Source organism: Eleutherodactylus coqui, chromosome 1 (assembly GCF_035609145.1).
Source record: "Eleutherodactylus coqui strain aEleCoq1 chromosome 1, aEleCoq1.hap1, whole genome shotgun sequence".
NCBI classification, from domain to species: Eukaryota; Metazoa; Chordata; class Amphibia; order Anura; family Eleutherodactylidae; genus Eleutherodactylus; species Eleutherodactylus coqui.
The window spans coordinates 475,028,545-475,048,947 of NC_089837.1; the positions used below are offsets into that span (position 1 = coordinate 475,028,545).

The 20,403-nt window shown below is 48.2% G+C and overlaps 1 protein-coding gene across 2 annotated transcripts in view; it reads right to left on the reverse strand.

Moving 5' to 3' along the window:
- The window catches only part of LRP1 (LDL receptor related protein 1), a 308,223-nt gene extending 292,324 nt beyond the window's left edge, over positions 1-15,899 (reverse strand). For both annotated transcript variants that reach the window (XM_066584447.1, XM_066584446.1), the window contains exon 1: positions 15,625-15,899. In XM_066584447.1, coding sequence (XP_066440544.1) covers positions 15,625-15,715 — 91 coding nt within the window. In that variant the 5' untranslated portion in view covers positions 15,716-15,899. The remainder of the gene's footprint in view (positions 1-15,624) is intronic.
- Between the last annotated feature and the right edge of the window lie 4,504 nt (positions 15,900-20,403).

A 20,403-nucleotide genomic window follows, 5' to 3' on the forward strand; every position in this document is an offset into this window, starting at 1 on the left:
GCTTCAACCTAAAGGGTATGATCAAACTGGACTGGGCTTGGTCTCACATTAAGAATGCCGGTAATCACTAATAAGCACTTGCTTGGCATATAGCATCTTCCAGGTCAAGTGTACACTATCCTACTAAAAGTAATTGGACACCTGAGCAAGAATCAAAAGTAGTATTTATTCTCATATGTTAATACTTAGTGGGGCTCCTTTGGCCCTAATGACATAAGATACTCTCTGTGGCATACTTTCTACTTACAGCTGGTATTTCCCTCCATTCATCCTGCAAACGTCTGGCGACTTCTCTTAAGGAAGACGGACGTGATTAATATTTCCTGACCCGACGTTTCCGTTCGTCCCAAAGATGTTCAGTAGGGTTCAGGTCGGTGTGGGCCAGTCCAATTGTGGAACATCCATCCATATCATCAAACCAACGGAAAAAAAGGGTTGGATTTGTGACAAGGTGCATTTGTTGTTGGACCCAGAGTATTGCCACATTGTTGGCAGCACATAAATTGTCTAGAATGCCAGGGTATATCATAGGATTCATGGTTCTTGCCACTATAACCAACAGGCTGAGACCATGCCACGTAAAACATCCCTGGACCACAACAGATCACCGTACTCAACTGTTGGCACAACAGACTCAGGCAAAAGGCGTTCCTCAGACATCCTACTCACCCTAGTACCTCTATCTGATGTGGAGACGGAGCAGCACGATTCACTACTCGATAGAACGGTCTCCCATTGCACAACTGTCCAATGACAACGGTCCTAGGAGCACTGTAGTCAGGCTAATGCATTGCACTTTGTGATAGACGGCTTGTGTGTAGCGGCATAACCTGTATTTCCAATAGTGTGCAGCTCCCATCACAAACTATGGCCGACACCTCCGGGGGTCTAGCATGACTTAGGACCAGCGACATGATAATAAGGCAGCATGCCTTCTAATAGGGGTGTCCAAATACTTTTGATAGGATAGTGTATACAACCGATGGCTATGGTATTCTTGCATGATGCATTCTGCCGTGGAATTTTCGGTGTAGAATCGCCTGTAAAGGCATTGCAGAAATCTATGATTACTCTGCCACGCATCCACAAGCTCATTTGCCCTGTTAACAGACAAAATCCAGTGTGGAGTTCCCAACTTGAGTCCACGGAAAAAGAAGCAACTTCACTTTTTTTGGCGGCAAAGCATTGGAAATTCGACATGCGGATTTGCCTTGGCCATTGGCACAAGGCACATGTGGATCCACGGGTTTACAGGCACAGAGATACCCATAGAGGTCTTGTAGAAAGACTATTATTATTTAGTGGCCTTGCAGAACACCAAAAGTCAAGACAAGAACCCAAAGAAGAAAATGACTTTTGGCTTAAAACAAGATCTTTTCTGCTTTTTTAGTGACACAAACTGAAGGGTAAATTTCTATTAACCCCTTAGTGAAGGAGCCTTTTTGCTTTCCCCCCCCCCCCCCCCGGATTTTCATTTTTTCCTACTCCCTTTTAAAAAAATCGTAGTTCCTTTATTTATGCATCGACGTCGCTGTATGAGGGCTTGCTTTTTGCGGGACGAGTTATATTTTTCAATAGTGCTATTTATTGTACCATATAATTTACTGAAAAACTTTTTAAAAATTCTAAGCGGAGAGAAATGGAAAAAAAAACGACATTCCACCATCTTTCGGTGGGCCCTGCTTCTACGGCGCACAAACGTCAACAAAAACGACCTGATATTTTTATTCAGTGCGTCAGTACGATTACTACGATACCAAACTTATATCGTGTTTTTTTTTGGGGGGGGGGGGGGGGTTTGCTGTAGTACTTGTATTTGTTTTTTTAAGATATTAAATTTTTTTAATCATTTTCTGCGCACAATAACTTTAAATTTTTTTGGCGACGTAGTTGAGCGAGGGCTCATTTTGGGCAGTGTGTCCTGTCATTTCTATTGGTACCATTTTGACATACAATTGACTTTTTGATCCCTTTTTTTATTACATTTTTTCTCGGACATAGGGTGACCAAAAAAGTGCATTTCGGGCGTTCTTTATTTTTTTTTTTTTGGACCACATTACTTTGATAGATCGGACTTGTACAGACGCAGCGATACCAAACACGTATTTTTGGTTTATTATTTAGATTTTTTTATTGCAAATATGGCAAAAGGGGGGTTTTTAGATTACTACTTTTTTTTTTTAATAACTAAAACTTTATTGGTCTTATTTTTACACTTTCTTTTAGTGCTCCTAGGGGACTGCAAGATGAGATGCTTTGATCGCTCCTGCAGTATGACGTAATGCTGTAGCATTATGTCATACTGCTTTTTGACAGGCTGCCTATCAAGCCACCCCAAGGGGATCGTTTGATAGGCAGTCTGCTAAGGCAGCCCTGGGGCCTTTCAGAAGGCCCCTGGCTGCCATGACACCTGCACAGCTCCCCCAATCTCACCGAGGAGGGGCCGCACGGGACCCCCGAACATCGTTTGGGTGGATTTAAATGCCGCTGTCAGAATTGACAGCGGCATTTAAAGGGTTAATAGCCGCGATCAGCCGAACACGGCTATCGCCCGTGGCTGTCAGCTGTAATAAACAGCTGACGCCCGCGATGTATGGAGGGAGATAGCGGCATTATCTCCCTCCATACACGTCCTGCAACAGCAGGACGTAAAAACACTATAGGGACGTCACTAAGGGGTTAAACCTTAATATTTCGAGCAGGAATAGAACTATCTGCAGGACTATTATTTGTGCCATCTATATTACATGGGGTAGAACAGATGCAGTCAGTTATTGGAGGCATTAGTAATAGAACAGGCAGCTGTGCCATACTGAACAACAACTGGCACAGAGCTCTACCAGGACCAGCCTGGGCATGTAGGTGAAGTCATCCCGGCAGCAGCAGATAAGCATGCTTACCGATTGTGTACTTGTTATGGTTTAGTCATTCATGGCACGGATGCAACTTTTTTTTTTTTTTTTTACGGCTCTTCATAATCAGGTCTGCATGTATCGCCACCAGCATAGTAGATGGATACAAGAAACGCCGGGTGACAAAGTCACTAAAACGTTACTAATCAGGGAGACGAGGTCTAATAAAAGCCTGTTTGCATGGTGCAGGCTTTTATAACTGCAGCGCGCTGTCCAAGGGTTCGTCGGCGCGGCTGATAGCCTAATTCTGTACATCACCAGGATAGGGTTTCTATAGAGGAGAACGAGCCTCTACTGCACCTCCATAGGCCTCAAGTGTCAGACGAGGGATGTGGGGTGTTCATCTCAGACATACATATAAATGGCATGCTTCGTCAGACTGCACAAGCCTCACCCTGTGGAAACCTAAAAGTCACATTGTAGTCGGGTAGTTTTTTTTGTTTTTTTTTACACAATGGGATAACCAGCAGATCAGGAGGGCAGCATGTTAAATCCTCCACTTTTTAATTCACGCAACAGAGGCCAAAAGAGTATTTTTTATGGTTTCCGTCATACCACTATGTGGCGTTATACTTTTTTTTCCAGCTTTAGAAAAAGGGGTTGTCCCACTTTTAGCTTCAGAAAGCAGACAGCGCCGTACGTTGTGCAGTGACATGGGTAGGTACTGCAGGCCGAGTCTTACTAGAGTGAATAGCACTCAGCCTGCAGTACCAAGCCGGGTCACTGCACAATGTATGGCACTGTTTGCTTCCTACAGTAAAACAGCTAGAAGTGGGACAACCCTTTTAAAGTTGAAGGCTGAGCTTTCCTATACAGAAGTCCAAAGCATAAAATGTATACCGCTCAGTTTTATTATTTATAAAGCGGTCAATAGGCGATGTATGGCTCACCGTTGGCTATAAGCCCAGAAGCTATGTGCACTTGCTACACTAGCATGAGCGGACGTGACATCAGCCAAAGAAGCCGATCCCGATATTATGCTTGCTGAAGTGTGTTTTTCATTCAAAAAACGCCTTGCATTGCTTCTGTGAAATTGCGATCCTCGGGCGCCCGTTTCACGCTTGTCAGAGGATCACAGGTGTTCCTATAGATTTCAATGGGAAATATCAGATCACACTCGCAGGGCATGCGAGTGCATACAAGGTCTTTTACGGAACCACTGAAAACAATGGAAAAAGCGTTCCGTGGGAGCGCCAAAAGATAGAACACGCTGCGATTTATAGAACACTCGTGTGCATAAGAACATTCCAAAGAATGGAGTTCATATTCGTACAAGTCTTGTGCATCTCGCAACACACAAAACTCACGCGAGATTCCCGTCTGTGTGAATGTAGCGTACTATTCGCGCGTAATACGCAGTTCCAATACGTTCATGTGAGTCCGGCCTTACTTGACGTTAACAGAAAGTCTGTCAACCATCAAGCTTCCCAGGTTAAACTAGCCAAATAGAATAAGAGAAGCAGCGGCAACCGTTTTGACCTTCATACCGGGTCTCACATCAGATGAGTGCCGGTTTAATAAGCCACAGGAGGCCCGGGCAACAGCCTCACTCCTCCGTCTGCACCAAGCAGCATGGCCCGGGCAACAGCCTCACTCCTCCGTCTGCACCAAGCAGCATGGCCCGGGCAACAGCCTCACTCCTCCGTCTGCACCAAGCAGCATGGCCCGGGCAACAGCCTCACTCCTCCATCTGCACCAAGCAGCATGGCCCGGGCAACAGCCTCACTCCTCCGTCTGCACCAAGCAGCATGGCCCGGGCAACAGCCTCACTCCTCCGTCTGCACCAAGCAGCATGGCCCGGGCAACAGCCTCACTCCTCCGTCTGCACCAAGCAGCATGGCCCGGGCAACAGCCTCACTCCTCCGTCTGCACCAAGCAGCATGGCCCGGGCAACAGCCTCACTCCTCCGTCTGCACCATGCAGCACAGAAAAGATCTTTTTGCAGAAAAATTTAGAGACAAAAATTACAGAAAGTGCCAGACTATAATGTTACCCAATGGCATTCTCACCCAACTTGCCAAACCCAGCATGCATCGGACAATGCAGTGTGCTGTTCAGTGTCTGCGGACATTTGGGGGACAGCCCCCCGTGAGCAGGATTAGGGAACGATCCTCATCCTGCTCTTGCAGCGGATGGACATGCTGCCCTGGCTATACAATCCTCTGAGCGAATGGAAGCAGCAGCACAATTCTCTTTCCTGTCCTTTACTGCCAGCAAACAGAGATCTTGAAAGGATGCACGATTAAAAGTATATTATAATGTTGCAGAACTTATTATACACACAACGATTTATCTCTGATCGTTTCTTCACCGCATGCACAATCGTCCGACAGGCCAGAGAAGCTCCAACTGTTTCATTGTCCGCCATCCAGAGACTGGTGGCGCCATCGTTACACCCATCGGGTCACAAGCATTTCCAGGCTGAAGGACCTTTGACTGATGGCGCCCATTACATGTTCTGCATTTGACACCCACCCATTGTCACCTCCGTTTGCAGTGGTGTTCTATAGGAATAAACTAGACTGTAACAGAGTGGAACCAGGTTGTCTTCAGCGACAAATCCAGGTTTAGTTTGGGCACGGAGGACGGCCGTGTTCGTGTCTCCAGACATAGGGGGTGAATGTGATATGGGTGGGCATGGAGGCTCTAGTGCCCTGTTGTGCCACATCTTGTATCCAAGCTAGAGGAGGTACAACAGGGTGCTGGAGTCTACATGCCTGCCTGCATCACATCTTCCAAGCTGGAAACGGGCCAACAGGATACTAGAGCCTCCTTGCCCGCCCGTATCACATCTTGTATTCAAGCTAGAAGCGGGCCAACTTGATACTAGAGCCGCCATCCCATCTTGTATCCAAGCTACAGGTGGTACAACAGAGTACTAGAGCCTCCATGCCCACCCGTATCACATCTTGTATACAAGCTAGAGGCGGTACAATATGGTACTAGAGCCTCCATGCCCACCTGTATCACATCTTGTATCCAACATAGAGGCAGTACAACAGGGTGCTAGAGCCTCCATGCCCACCTGTATCACATCTTGTATCCAAGCTAGAGGCGGTACAACGGGATACTAGAGCCTCCATGCCCACCTGTATCTCATCTTGTATCCAAGCTAGAGGCGGTACAACGGGATACTAGAGCCTCCATGCCCACCTGTATCTCATCTTGTATCCAAGCTAGAGGCGGTACAACAGGGTACTAGAGCCTCCATGCCCACCTGTATCACATCTTGTATCCAAGCTAGAGGCGGTACAACGGGATACTAGAGCCTCCATGCCTGCCAGTATTACATCAGAAGCCTTTATACGATTTACTAGCAGAAGACTGGACCAACCTTTTGAAGCTCGTCTTGAACATACCGACCTCAGCTATTTATTCAGTCCATCCAAAGGGTTAAAAATATTTAATTGCACTTCAATACAGATTTCCTGTTATAATTTAATGAAAAGAAGCGAGTCTCTCGTCCGCTGTTATGATGTTGCTAAGGAATCCACCTTTGTCTGGAAAAATCTGTGGTCATCGGATGACATATTATTGTTGGCTGGCGATGCCATTTTTAGTCGCCTTCCAGTAAACTCTTGGCTAAAAGGCAATTTTTTGAAGTTATATATATTTAGTTGGGTTTTTGTGTCGCAAAAAAACAAAACAAACAACAAATTTGGCCATGTATGTGTAAATAGGTATACAGTTCAGTAAACAGTTTTCATAAGAGAGCTGCAAAAAGTATTTTCCGGCCCTGTTGGGTACCAGAAGACACTGAAAAATTGTTGGAGTTACACCATTTTTAATCTTTGGGCCAGCGAGGCTAGTGCATGCACAGCGAGGCCATGCGCAGTTATTCAATGGATGCCGCTTTGGCACGTGTCGGGTCACGCTCACCCCATCAGCGGAGAAGACTGTACTGAATATGGCTGCATAGAAGAAAATGGCAAATATCAACAAATCACATTATAAAATAGTAAGGATGACCCTACAGCAGTGTTTACTAAACTCCAGTCCTCCAGACCGCCGACAGGACATTAGTTGTCCTATAGACAGAACACCGGTGACAATAATTACATCACTGGGGAAATCCTGAAAACCTGGCCTGTTGGGGTTCGCGAGGCCTGGAGGTTGGGTAACCCTGCCATACACATTAGATCCAAGGAGGCTGATAGCTGAAGGAACAAATCGCCTGATGGATGACTTGTTTCCTGGACACAGCCATGCAGATGTTAGTCCATAGATGGTGAAGGACACCGGGTGAGAGACGAATGAGTCTTCAAAGAAAGGCCTAAAATGATCGAAAAAAAGTTTTGTCCGACTATCCGAAAAAATTTTTTTAAAAACATTGAAAAGACTTCCTTCCAAGCAATGACAGTCAATCATCAGCTGACGAACCCGACGACCAATCGTTTTGGGTTGACATCATCCATTTTCATCACTTTTAGTCTAATGTGTATGGGCGCCTGAAAAAGGGTATTCCAGCGATGAAAGTGTTTTTTTCAGTTTTCATTGGATGGGTGAAAAGTCATAGATCAGTGGGGTCTGACCACTAGGACTCCCACCAATCCTGAGAATGGGAGACCCATGTGCGCCATATTTCACAGTTCAAGATACATTGCCCCTGTAGTGTAGTGGGGAATGGAGTCGCTGGTCGCACAGGCGCAGAATCAACTCCATTCCTCTTAATGGCACAGGGAGATAGCCGGGTGCTCTGCTCGGCCATCTGTCTGTCCCATGGAAATTAATGGAGCAGTGCCTTGAGATTGGTGGGATCCGAGGAATTGGACCCTACCAATCTATCAGTTTTCACCCATCCAGTGAATTAGTGAAAACTGAAAAAGACATCCCATTTAAGTGTCCAATTGGGCCATGTTCAGAACCCTTTGAAAGCTAATCATGAAATAAGCAATGAAATAATCCTCCCCAGTGGAAAGTCTATGCAAAAAAAAGAAAGTCCTAGTAAAAACAGGAGACGCCATGTGAAACAAACGTTAAGGAATCTTATTAGAGCGTTCCGCTATTTTGTCATCATATACGTCTTGTAAATACGTTAGAGCAGTATGAAGGCCATCAACTATCTCAGCAGGCTGGAAACCCATTCCTACAGGATGCCATATCAGCCATGTCCAAAAGCCTCTTAGATCTTCCGGTTTCAGGGCTAAATGCTCTCCTGGACCAGATGGGGTTTATTGCCCGCAGTTCTACTTCTCTCTCGACCCTCCAGTCTACCAGTTACAGGTCCTGTTTTCAGTCATCCAAAATGGGCGATGCAATCTTCAGACTACCTTATCCCCTCCTGTTAGTCTTAGGACTACCAATGTGCTATACTTGCTCTCTGATTGGCCAGAGCTGCTCATGTGATCAGCTGATGGGATCAATCACAGAGCTTAGCAGTCGACCGCCGACTTCTGTGTGTGATTGCAGCTTGTTAACACAGATCTTGTGGGGTGAACGAAGGAGTCACTTGAACCTTGGGGGACCAAAGTTGGCAAGTATAAACTGTTTTTTTTTTTTTTTTTCCAACACTGACATTTTTAACAAAAAAAATAAAAAATTTGAAGACACCCTTTAACTATTTACTATATACAATTGCAGAAATAAATAATCTTGATGTTCTCCCTCACATACTGAAACAATTACTAACGAGATAGGCAGATCCAAAATTATCACATCATAAACAAATCCGGGCGGCCAAACTGGATGAAATCCCATTGTTTGGGGTCAGGCACGTTACCCAACTCACTTTGGGGCCAATCAATGCCTAACATGTATTAAAGGAAGCAAAAAGCTTAGCACTGCAAATCACAGCAAAGCCTTCTTAAGACAGAAGGTATTTACATTATTCATATCTAACCGTCCAGAGACGGCTGTAATCAGGAATAAATTGGCCCCGGGGGCATAAAGAATAATTCACCGCGTCGTAAGGGATCACTCAAACGGATTCCTATTAATTCCACGTTTTGTCAGTGAAACAAAAAAAAAAAGTTGCTGATACATTTCAAAAAGTTTCTGTTTTTTATATACCCATTTTTTCCCATTATACAGCTTGTTCCCACTGATCTGTATGGGTGCCATAATTAAACAATAGAAGTCCATAGGTTGAATACATAAATGCAGGTTCCACGTTGGCCATAGGTTATATATGCTCATTTGTTCAGCTCCCCCCCCCCCCCCCCCCGACACACTCACAATTAATCATATGAATTTTTCCATCTTTACAAAAACAGTAAAAAAAAAATTACTTCTTAAGACAACCCAGAACACAATACGGAACAAGAACTAATGCAACATGGGAAAAAACTACGTACAGCAGTCCATATGGCACTCCTGTATTCTTTCAAATACATAATTGAGCCCTGAGGCCAGTTTCACGTGTGCAGAATATGACTGCTAGGTCTCAACGATAGTCCAGTTCGATTGCAATAAAGCCCCATAGTGACCAAGATACAACTTTGCATTGGCATTCACATAGACTGCAGCATGTAAAGGGTTAACACAGCAGAGATCGGAGGTTTTCTCTGATCTCTGCTGTAAGAGCTGGTACCTATCTGTCCTCTCACAGCCAAGCACTAGCTCTCCCTGCCACAGAGACCATCGGCTTGCTTCTGACAAGCCGATGGTCTCTATGGCAACCTGTAAACAAAGCAGGAGATTGCCGGCAGATCGGCAATATCTTCTGCTGGTTTTTCAAAGCCCTTGCTTTGTTCTCTGTGGTTCTGTGCAGACAGAGCACAATGCCACAGCTTGTGGCATTGTGCTCTGCAGCTCCCATAGTGATACATAGCCCGGAAATCCTCCGGGCTATATCACTATCGGCAGTGAAGCTCGTCCCGGAAAATTTCCGGGATTGCCACTCAAGGGGTTAAAGAACAGGAATCTATCCGTCTGATCTTTACAACACGATGGCACGAACAAAGGAGATTTCTGAGGACCTCAGAAGAAGAGTTGTTGATGCTCATCAGGCTGGAAAAAGTTACAAAACCATCCCCAAAGAGTTTGGACTCCACCAATCCACAGTCAGACAGATTGTGTACAAATGGAGGAAAGTGAACTCCATCGTTACCCTAGCCAGGAGTGGTCGACCAACAGGGATCACACCAAGAGTAAAACATATAATTGTCCGCCAGTTAACAAACCCAAGGTAACCTCTAATCAACTACAGGTCTTGCTCACATTAGCTAATATTAATGTTCGTGAGTCCACCATCAGGAGGACACTGAACAACAATGGTGTGCAGGGCAGAAAGCCACTGTTCTCCAAAAAGGGTCATCTGCAGTTTGCTAAAGATAACCTCAACAAGCCAGAAGACTACTGAAGCAATGTTTTGTGGATGAGACCAAAATAGAACTTTTTGGCATAAATGAGATTCGTTATGTTTGGAGAAAGAAAAACACTGCATTAGGCCGAATGCACACGGCCGGGTCAGATTCCGACTGCGAGATCTCGCAACGGAATCAGACCCTTTGCCCCAGTGGCGACCCCTGTGTACCTGTCAGTTTTCTTATCTGTGCTGCAGCTGTGCCAGCTAGCACACATGGGCAGTGCTGAGAATGACGTTGCGGATCGTCATGGGACAGACGGCTTGCATTGACTGCAATGGAAGCCGTCCGTGCGAGGCCCACACTAGAATAGGACATGCTGCGATTTCCCCTCATACCATCTGTGAAATTCGGTGGTGGCAATATCGTGGCTTGCGTCTGCTTTGCTGCATCTGGGCCAGGATGACAATGATGTCTACCAGCAAATTCCTGAGGCAAACGTCAGGACATGTGTCTGTCCGTGAGCTCAATCTCAGGAGACGGTGGGTTCCGCATCTAGACAACGACCCAAAGCACACAAGTCCTTCTACAAAAGAATGGTTAAAGAGGAATAAAGTTAAAGTTTTGGAGTGGCCGAGTCGAAGTCCTGACCTTAACTACAGAAACGTTGTAGAAGGACCTGAAGCACAGAGTTCATGGGAGGAAACCCACCAACATAATAGAGGTGAAGCCGTTTTGTACAGAGGAATGGGCTAAAATACCTTCAAGCTGATATTTAGGACTAATCAAAAATGACCGGAAAGGTTTAGATACAGTTATTGCTACATAATGGGGGCACACCAGATACTGAAAGTAAAGGTTCACATACTTTTGCCACACACAGATATGTGATATCGGATCATTTTCCTCAATAGGTAAAAGACCAATTCTAATATTTTTGACTCGATTGATTTGGTTCTCTTTTAGAACTCTGAAAGATTCAAAAACTTTCAAGCGCCACTGTATAGGCCAAGTGGGAGAAGTCCAAAAACACACAAAGAATGCCTGAGGGGATACAATAAAGGAGCAGAACTGGACAAAGAAGAGAGACACTGACTGGTGTAGGACTACAATGCCCAGAAAAACACCACCACTACTCAGGATAATATGACCGGCATCTTCCACTCAGAAAATCTGGTTTAAAGAACCAAAGTTACCGATTGGCTGGTAGGGCTGCTCATTACTCCAGCCAACCAATAAACAGTAAGGAGCTGTGAACTCCTTAGCATCCAGCGCCAAATGACAAGGAGCATGCGTCGTTCTGCACATCACACGGGCCAGAGCGGATTCCATGATGTCACCACGGATCTGTGCCTATTCGCCAGCTCTAGCTATTGTCATATAGGGCGCCTAAGGGCTCCTGCACACTGGTGACAGAAATATCAGGCAGCGATTTGCGGCCCAATATCGCCCCTGCAATCCATGGATGCGAGATGTTTTCATGTGAAAAACAGCCTCAAATCACTGCAGTAAGTCCCTTCACTCCATTGCTTTCAATGGAGACGCAGCAGCGCTGAAAGCAATGGAGTGCAAGGATTTCCCGCAGTGATTTGATGCTGTTTTTCACTTGAAAACACCTAACATCCATGGAACATCCACTGAACACTGTGACCACAGCACGGTGTTCAGCGCTGGCCCCATTGAAAGCAATGGGAGAACATTGCAATCCTCTGCTGCTGCTCTAACAGCAGCGGCAGAGGATTCCCTCATCCCTCAACACCCTGCTGTGGTCACAGTGTTCAGTGATGAGGGGACTCCCCGCTGGGCAGAAGGAATCCCCTGCCGCTGCGGTCACAGCATTGACATTGGAAACAAGGGCGATATCGCAAAAAGAATGGACATGCTGTGATTTTGTTTTCACGCAGCATCGCAGGAGTGAAAACATCGCAAATGAGAATGAAACCATTGAAATTCATTGGTTTCATAATCATGCGTTTCCATTCACTCTCGCATCGCGAGAAAATCTCCGGACTTTCTCACCAGTATGAAGGTGCCTGAACTGCACAAGCCGAATCAACTCTTTTATAGTGCCAAGTCAGGTTGGTATTCCTAACACTAAGGTGAAAGCCTATGGACTGGTTTACCCAATCTTTCTCGTTAGGGGCCCACCTTTAATACATGGTACCTTAAGGCTCGTTCACATCAGCATTAAGGGATTTCATTTTCCTACTCCATCTGGGAAGAAAAAAAAAAAAAAACAGCACCCCATGGCCAAACATCTCCGTCTTATGACAGAACCAAACAGCCCCCCCCCCCCCCCCACCTGGGTTCATTCGATTTCCAGAGAGCAGTCTGGCATTTTTCTGGTAATTACAGGAGAAAATAGCACTATTTTGTCCCAAACACAACATCCAACGCTGATGTGAGCGAACGCTTAGTCTTATAGATCAGGTTTGCAAAATAAATGTATTATTTTGTGATCAAAATTGTGATCAAAAAGTGCAAAACACAAACCAAGTTTGCACCACTTTGTGCGGCCAAGTCACAATGCATTGGGAGCGACTTGGGAAACTTTTTCCATTGGGATGTTGTGTCTTTGTGCATCAACTTTTTGGTTTGACGGGCATTATTACATAACATAAATCCTGCATTTCAGAGGTGTTTTCCCTCTGATCAGCAAGTGCTTGAATGACTAAGAGCCACAATGTAGCACAGTGAGCCGGTTACACAATCCCTTCGGAGCTGGAGCTCCACAGTGGTTCCCCTCACATCTGGTTTGCAAACACGTCCCTCTCCCATGAATCTCCCTTTTCTCTTCCTGCCAGTGTTAAATGCCATGTCACGCACTGAAAGCGCACTGCAGCCTCGCACTGTGGAGGAAGACGCCGCTGTGCCTGCAGATGAAGCCTGCAATGGGGATGCATTCACAATGTCAGCCTGGATTCCTCGCTCTACACCCTTGGAATCAGGAATACATGTAACAGTTTTCACATATGTATAAACAGTGGATACAATGTAACATCCCACAGCAGAGACCTATTACCCCAATGATCAGTCACCAGGCCCATCTGCACACATAGATTTTACATCTGGAGATCAGACCACTAGAAGGGTAATAAATACCAGAGGGGGAGGACGTATGATACAGATCTAGACTGTCACCGAGGCCTTCCAGGAGCAAATATCACTTCCATCATAGCCATTAGCCCAAGACAATAGACAACAAAGCAATAGAATATATAGCATACAATACACTGTCCTATACAGAACAGGTCATGGAAGCACATAGTATAGGCAAGAATTAAATGCCACAGATGAAAGGGAACCCAGGGGACAGGGATGACCCCATCAACAGGAGATGTACACAATGACCCCCATCACTAAAGATGCACACAAGGACCCCACTACTAGAGATGTATACAGGGACCCCCATCACCAATGGATGTATACAGGGACCCCCATCACCAATGGATGTATACAGGGACCCCCATCACCAATGGATGTATACAGGGACCCCCATCACCAATGGATGTATACAGGGACCCCCATCACCAATGGATGTATACAGGGACCCCCATCACCAATGGATGTATACAGGGACCCCCATCACCAATGGATGTATACAGGGACCCCCATCACCAATGGATGTATACAGGGACCCCCATCACCAATGGATGTATACAGGGACCCCCATCACCAATGGATGTATACAAAGACCCCCATCACCAATGGATGTATACAGGGACCCCCATCACCAATGGATGTATACAAAGACCCCCATCACCAATGGATGTATACAAAGACCCCCATCACCAATGGATGTATACAAAGACCCCCATCACCAATGGATGTATACAAAGACCCCCATCACCAATGGATGTATACAAAGACCCCCATCACCAATGGATGTATACAAAGACCCCCATCACCAATGGATGTATACAAAGACCCCCATCACCAATGGATGTATACAAGGACCCCACTACTAGAAATGCATACAAAGACCCCAACACTAATGGATGCATACAAAGACCCCATCACCAGGAGACATACACAATGACCCTATCACTAGAGATGTATACAGTGACCCCACTACTATAGATGTACACAAAGACCCAATCAGCAATGGATGCTTACAAGGACCCCCATCACCAGGAGATGTAGAAAATGACCCTATCACTAGAGATGTATACAAGGACCCCCATCACCAATGGATGTATACAAGGACCCCACTACTAGAAATGCATACAAGGACCCCATCACCAGGAGACAGGGTCATTGTGTATATCACTAGAGATGTATACAGTGACCCCACTACTATAGATGTACACAAAGACCCCATCAGCATGGATGCTTACAAGGACCCCCATCACCAGGAGATGTAGAAAATGACCCTATCACTAGAGATGTATACAAGGACCCCCATCACCAATGGATGTATACAAGGACCCCGTCACTAGAGAGGTATACAAGGATCCCCATCACCAATGGATGTATACAAGGACCCCGTCACTAGAAGACCTACACAAGGACCCCATCACTAGAGAGGTATACAATGACCCCATCACCAATGGATGTATACAAGGACCCCATCACTAGAGAGGTATACAATGACCCCATCACCAATGGATGTATACAAGGACCCCGTCACTAGAGAGGTATACAAGGATCCCCATCACCAATGGATGTATACAAGGACCCCATCACTAGAGAGGTATACAAAGACCCCCATAACTAGGTGATGCATACAATGCCCCCATCACCAGATGTATACAATGACCCTGTCACCAATGGATGTATACAAAGACCCAATCATCAGGTGACGTATACAAAGACCCTAATCAACAATGGATGTATACACTGATCTCTTCACCACAAAATGCATACAATGACCCCATAACTAGAAACGTATACAAGGACCCCATCACCAATAGATGCAAGGACCCCCGTCACTGGGAGACGTATACAAGGACCCCCGTCACTGGGAGACGTATACAAGGACCCCCGTCACCAAGCACTGATGATAATGATGTAATCTGGATGTAGATTCCTAAATCCATCTGCATAAAAAGGTATTTGATTGAATGTCAGACCCTGAAGAGAAGCCCCCACCCCCTATAGAAGAGGGCACCTCTCTACCCCCCTCACATCCCATTGTTACACCACAATAGACCCGCTGCCAGCTGCCAACCAGGGGCACAATCACCATCCAAACCCTCTCCCGTCAGGGCCTTTATTCCAGGGTCTCCCTTCCAAAACCTGAGGATGGGAAGACAAATCTAAGCAAGTTCAGGGCATCCGCTGGCATGAGCAGCTCCCCAGTAGTGCATGCCATGGGCACCCATTGCTTGCTGGACAACATCCAATAACCCCCTTAGTATGCAGCCCCGGTGAGGAGCCATGCAGCACGGTGCAATCATCTGCAGGCCTGCAATGTGAAGGTGCTGTAGAAGAAAACGCATCTCCCCCCATGACAAGGTGGCACTCACCATCGCTGACAGAGGTGGCACGGACGTGCAGGGCACAGCACAGCAATCCCAGGACGACAAGCACTGGCACATCTGTCCTGAGAGGCGGCATTATGGGGCCAGGCACTAACGGGGGGCTCCGGAGATGGAGGGGAGGGGGTGCCTAGCTCTCAGCCTCCCTCCTCCACGTCTTAGATAGCTCCAGGAGGGAAAAATCAGATCACCCGCAATGACTGAGAGGAGCGGGGGGAACTGCAGCCACAGGGGGCGCCAGCTGAGGGGGCATGCAGCGCTGCTCCGCGGCTTCTCCTGCAGGGTGTCCCCCCTGATGATGAGGGGCAGAGGAATCCAGCAGTGTTATTAATGAGGAGAGGGGGAATGGCTGGAGAGAGAGGATGTGTGGGCAGGAGAGCGGGAGGAGGGAGAGCTGGGGGCGGGATGGCGGCGGCACTCCTCCTACTCCTCCTCCTCCTCCTCCTGCCGGGCTGCGGGCTGAATGGCAGCTCCTGGGAGATGTGACAGAGGACGCTCATCTCTGAGGTGACGGCTCCTTGCTTCTCCCGCCTGAAGGAAACCTCCTGTCACCTCATGAGAGCGCCATAACCGAGGGGGAGAATGTCTCCAGTGTGTGGTTCCCTCATGCAGTACTGTGTGTGAGCGCCCCCAGCAGTCACAGCAGGAGTGTTACCCCTCAGCACTGACCCTTGGGGGTGTTATCCCCTCAGCGCTGACACCTGGGGGTGTTATCCCCTCAGCGCTGACCCCTGGGGGCGTTATCCCCTCAGCGCTGACCCCTGGGAGCGTTATCCCCTCAGCGCTGACCCCTGGGGGCGTTATCCCCTCAGCGCTGACCCCTGGGGGCGTTATCCCCTCAGCGCTGACCCCTGGGGGCGTTATCCCCTCAGCGCTGACCCCTGGGGGCGTTATCCCCTCAGCGCTGACCCCTGGGGGCGTTATCCCCTCAGCGCTGACCCCTGGGGGCGTTATCCCCTCAGCGCTGACCCCTGGGGGCGTTATCCCCTCAGCGCTGACCCCTGGGGGCGTTATCCCCTCAGCGCTGACCCCTGGGGGCGTTATCCCCTCAGCGCTGACCCCTGGGGGCGTTATCCCCTCAGCGCTGACCCCTGGGGGTGTTATCCCCTCCGCGCTGACCCCTGGCGGTGTTATCCCCTCAGCGGTGACCCCTGGGGGTGTTATCCCCTCAGTGCTGACCCCTGTGGGCAGTTTATTCTCATGTCTGACCCCTGGGGGTGTTATCCCCTCATCTCTGACCTCTGGGGGTGTTATCCCTTCAGCTGTGACCCCTGCGGGCGTTATCCCCTCATCTCTGACCCCTAGGGGTGTTATCACCTCAGCGCTGACCCCTGGGAGCGTTATCCCCTTCGCTTTTACCCCTGGGGATGTTATGCCGTCAGCGCTGACCGCTGGGGGTGTTATCCTCTCGGCGCTAAACCCTGGGGATGTTATCCGCTCAGCTGTGACCCCTGGGGGTGTTATCCCTACAGGTGTTACCCCTGCGGGCATTATCCCCTCATCTCTGACCCCTGGGGGGCGTTATCCTCTCTCCGCCGACCACTGGGGGAGTTATCCCCTCAGCGCCAACCTCTTTGGGTGTTTTCCCCTCTGCTTAGACCCCTGGCAGTATTACCCCTCAGCTGTGACCCCTGCAGGCGTTATCCCTTCAGCTGTGACCCCTGCGGGTGATATCCCCTCAGGTGTGACCCCTGTGGGCATTATGCCCTCATCTCTGACCCCTGGGGGTGTTATCCCTCAGCGCTAATCCCTGGGGGCGTTATCCCCTCATCTGTGACCCCTGGGGGTATTATCCCTCACTGCTGACCCCTGGGGGTGTTATCCCTACAGGTGTTACCCCTGCGGGCATTATGCCGTCATCTCTGACCCCTGGGTGCGTTATCCCCTCTCCGCTGACCACTGGGGGAGTTATCCCCTCAGCGCCAACCTCTTTGGGTGTTTTCCCCTCTGCTCAGACCCCTGGCAGTGTTACCCCTCAGCTGTGACCCCTGCAGGCGTTATCCCTTCAGCTGTGACCCCTGCGGGTGATATCCCCTCAGGTGTGACCCCTGCGGGCATTATGCCCTCATCTCTGACCCCTGGGGGTGTTATCCCTCATCGCTAATCCCTAGGGGTGTTATCCCCTCAACTGTGGCCCCTGTGGGTATTATCCCTCACCACTGACCCCTGGGGGCATTATCCATTTAGCTGTGACCCCTGTGGGCGTTATGCCTTCAGCTGTGACCCCTACGGGTAATATCCCCTCAGGTGTGACCCCTGTGGGCATTAAGCCCTCATCTCTGACCCCTGGGGGTGTTATCCCTCATCGCTAATCCCTGGGGGCGTTATCCCCTCAGCTGTGGCCCCTGGGGGTACTATCCCTCATTGCTGACCCCTGGGGGGGTTATCCCTTCATCTCTGACGCCTGGGGATGTTATCCCCTTAGCGCCGACCCTGGGGGTGTTATCCCTTCAGCTGTGACCCCTGCGGGCGTTATCCCCTCATCACCGACCCCTGGGGGTGTTAGGCCCTCATAACCGACCCCTGGGGGTGTTAGGCCCTCATAACCGACCCCTGGGGGTGTTATCCCCTTCACACAGCAGATGCCGATGCAGATTTTTCTGCATGGACTCCAACCTTAAGAACAGTAATCCCCGCTGCTCTGCCACGGTATTTGACGTGGCTCCACAAGTGGACTTACCTCTGTCAATTAGCAGAATCCACTTGCGTAACCTACAACGTGTTTTTTGCGTGGATCTTCAAGAATTGACATGTCACTCTTTTTTCGTGAAAACACGTTTGTATTCCCGCATGGTTAAATCTGGATGCGGATCTGTGGCAGGATCGTCACGGATTTGTGCCACAGTATTACAATCGGATTCCACGCATAAAATTCCATGACGGAATCCGCAGTGTAAACGGATTTAATCCTGTCAATAGGCAAAATCTTCCTGTAGAATATTTACGCATCTCCGCTTATTTCCTCATGATGACACAGAAATGCAATTTTCTGCATTGGAATTCCACAGGCGGATTATGCCCATTTATACCGCGTGGATCCGTGTCAGAATGGCGGTATTTATGTGGAATTTTCCCCCAGTGAATCCCGCCGTGTGAACATATGGAGCGGATTTTCTGCAGATTTTCTGGGTGGACTGTCCGCACAGAAAATCCGTAGCATTTACCATAGCGGCAATGTGAAGGACACTTTCCGAAGCTCATTCACACGCTGCAGAGAAAATCCGCTAAAAATCCTTGCGCAAATTGCCATGTGTGACCTTTAAATCTGCAGCCTGTCAATTAGCTGCAGTGGATTTGCAGTGCGAATTCCACCTCTTTAAATGATGGGGTAAACTCTGCACTAAAATCTGTGTCAAAATCCACATGAAATGGAATGGATTTTGACGTGAATCTTCCGCTGCGGAGCGGCTGCAGACACTCGGCAGCACATTCTGTGCCTTGTGGACATCCCCAAAGGCCTGCTTCACACATGGCGGGATTGCTGCTGACTTACAGCATTTACAGTACAAGCCACACGGGGTGGATCTCAGAAGTCTCCTTCACACCATGCGGAAACTCTACAAGAAATCTACAGCATCTTTGAACAATGCTGTAGATTCTAAATCCTGCGGCATGTCTGCTTATCAATTTCTGGAAGGGTTAAAATCCGCAGCAGACTTGCTACTAAAACACGGCCAAATTTCCACCATTTAGGTACAGATTTGGCCACTGCAGTTTTCTTGCATATCTGCCGCAGCAGATACTTCCAGTGCTTTTACACATATCATTGCTGGTGCGGGCAACCCACAGTAAGTATGCCAGAAATCTGCGGTAGCCAAACCCTCACCTAAAGGCTGCATTCACACAGGCTCATATCGTCTGATATACGCTGCCCCTCTGATGCATTGGTTTACAATGTATCAGTGCACATGGGCGTATTTCCGCAGCGTAAAAGTCCCCGGCCGGCCAAGATAGTGCATATTGGCCGGGTACTTTTATGCTCGCGACGGCTGCATAGACACCTATGGGAGCCTATGACAGAAGGCAGGTGGGAGGGAGTTTAGCAGCATGACTGCTTAACTCCCACTCCCTTCCCTGCTCCTCTCCACCCCTTGCCGGCTGTTTGCAGTGGGATGGGGCGGAGCTTAGCTCCCATCGCTGGCTGTGACAAGAGGCGGAAAGAGGGCGGGAGCTTAGCACACTAGCTCCCGCCACATCCCACCTCCTCCCCTTGCCATGGGAAGGGAGAGAACAGCTAAGCAGAGCTAAACTGTCTCCCCCGCCCAACGGCATTGCGGCCTCGGCGTATATGGTCTGCGCCGTCTGAAGAACGTACAAACATTAGATTCAGCGGCGGGTGAGCGTAAAAACGTAGACGCCCGTGTGAATCCGGTCAAATGCTGTGGATTCTGATATAGACCTGCTGCGGGTTTTAACCCTTGTATTTCAAGTATCAGTAGGCATGCGACAGAGTTAGATGCTGCAGAGTAGATGCAGAACACTTCTGCTCCGTGTGAAGCAGATGCGCGGCTTCTACTGGAATCGCTGCAGAATTTTTGCATGAAAATCCGCTGTGCAAATTCTACAGTATTTGCGCCGTTTTAAGGCGGTCTTATGCCGGTTTCACACTGGCGATGAGCGTGTGAAAACGCAGGATTATGAAACCAATGCGATGCGTTTAACATTAGAAAGTTCTATTGTCTTGCGTGAATATCGCGATGTTTTGGCGAGAAAAAGCTGCACTGACGCTTAGACATCTCATAAGCAAAATTGCGATGATTTTCTTGC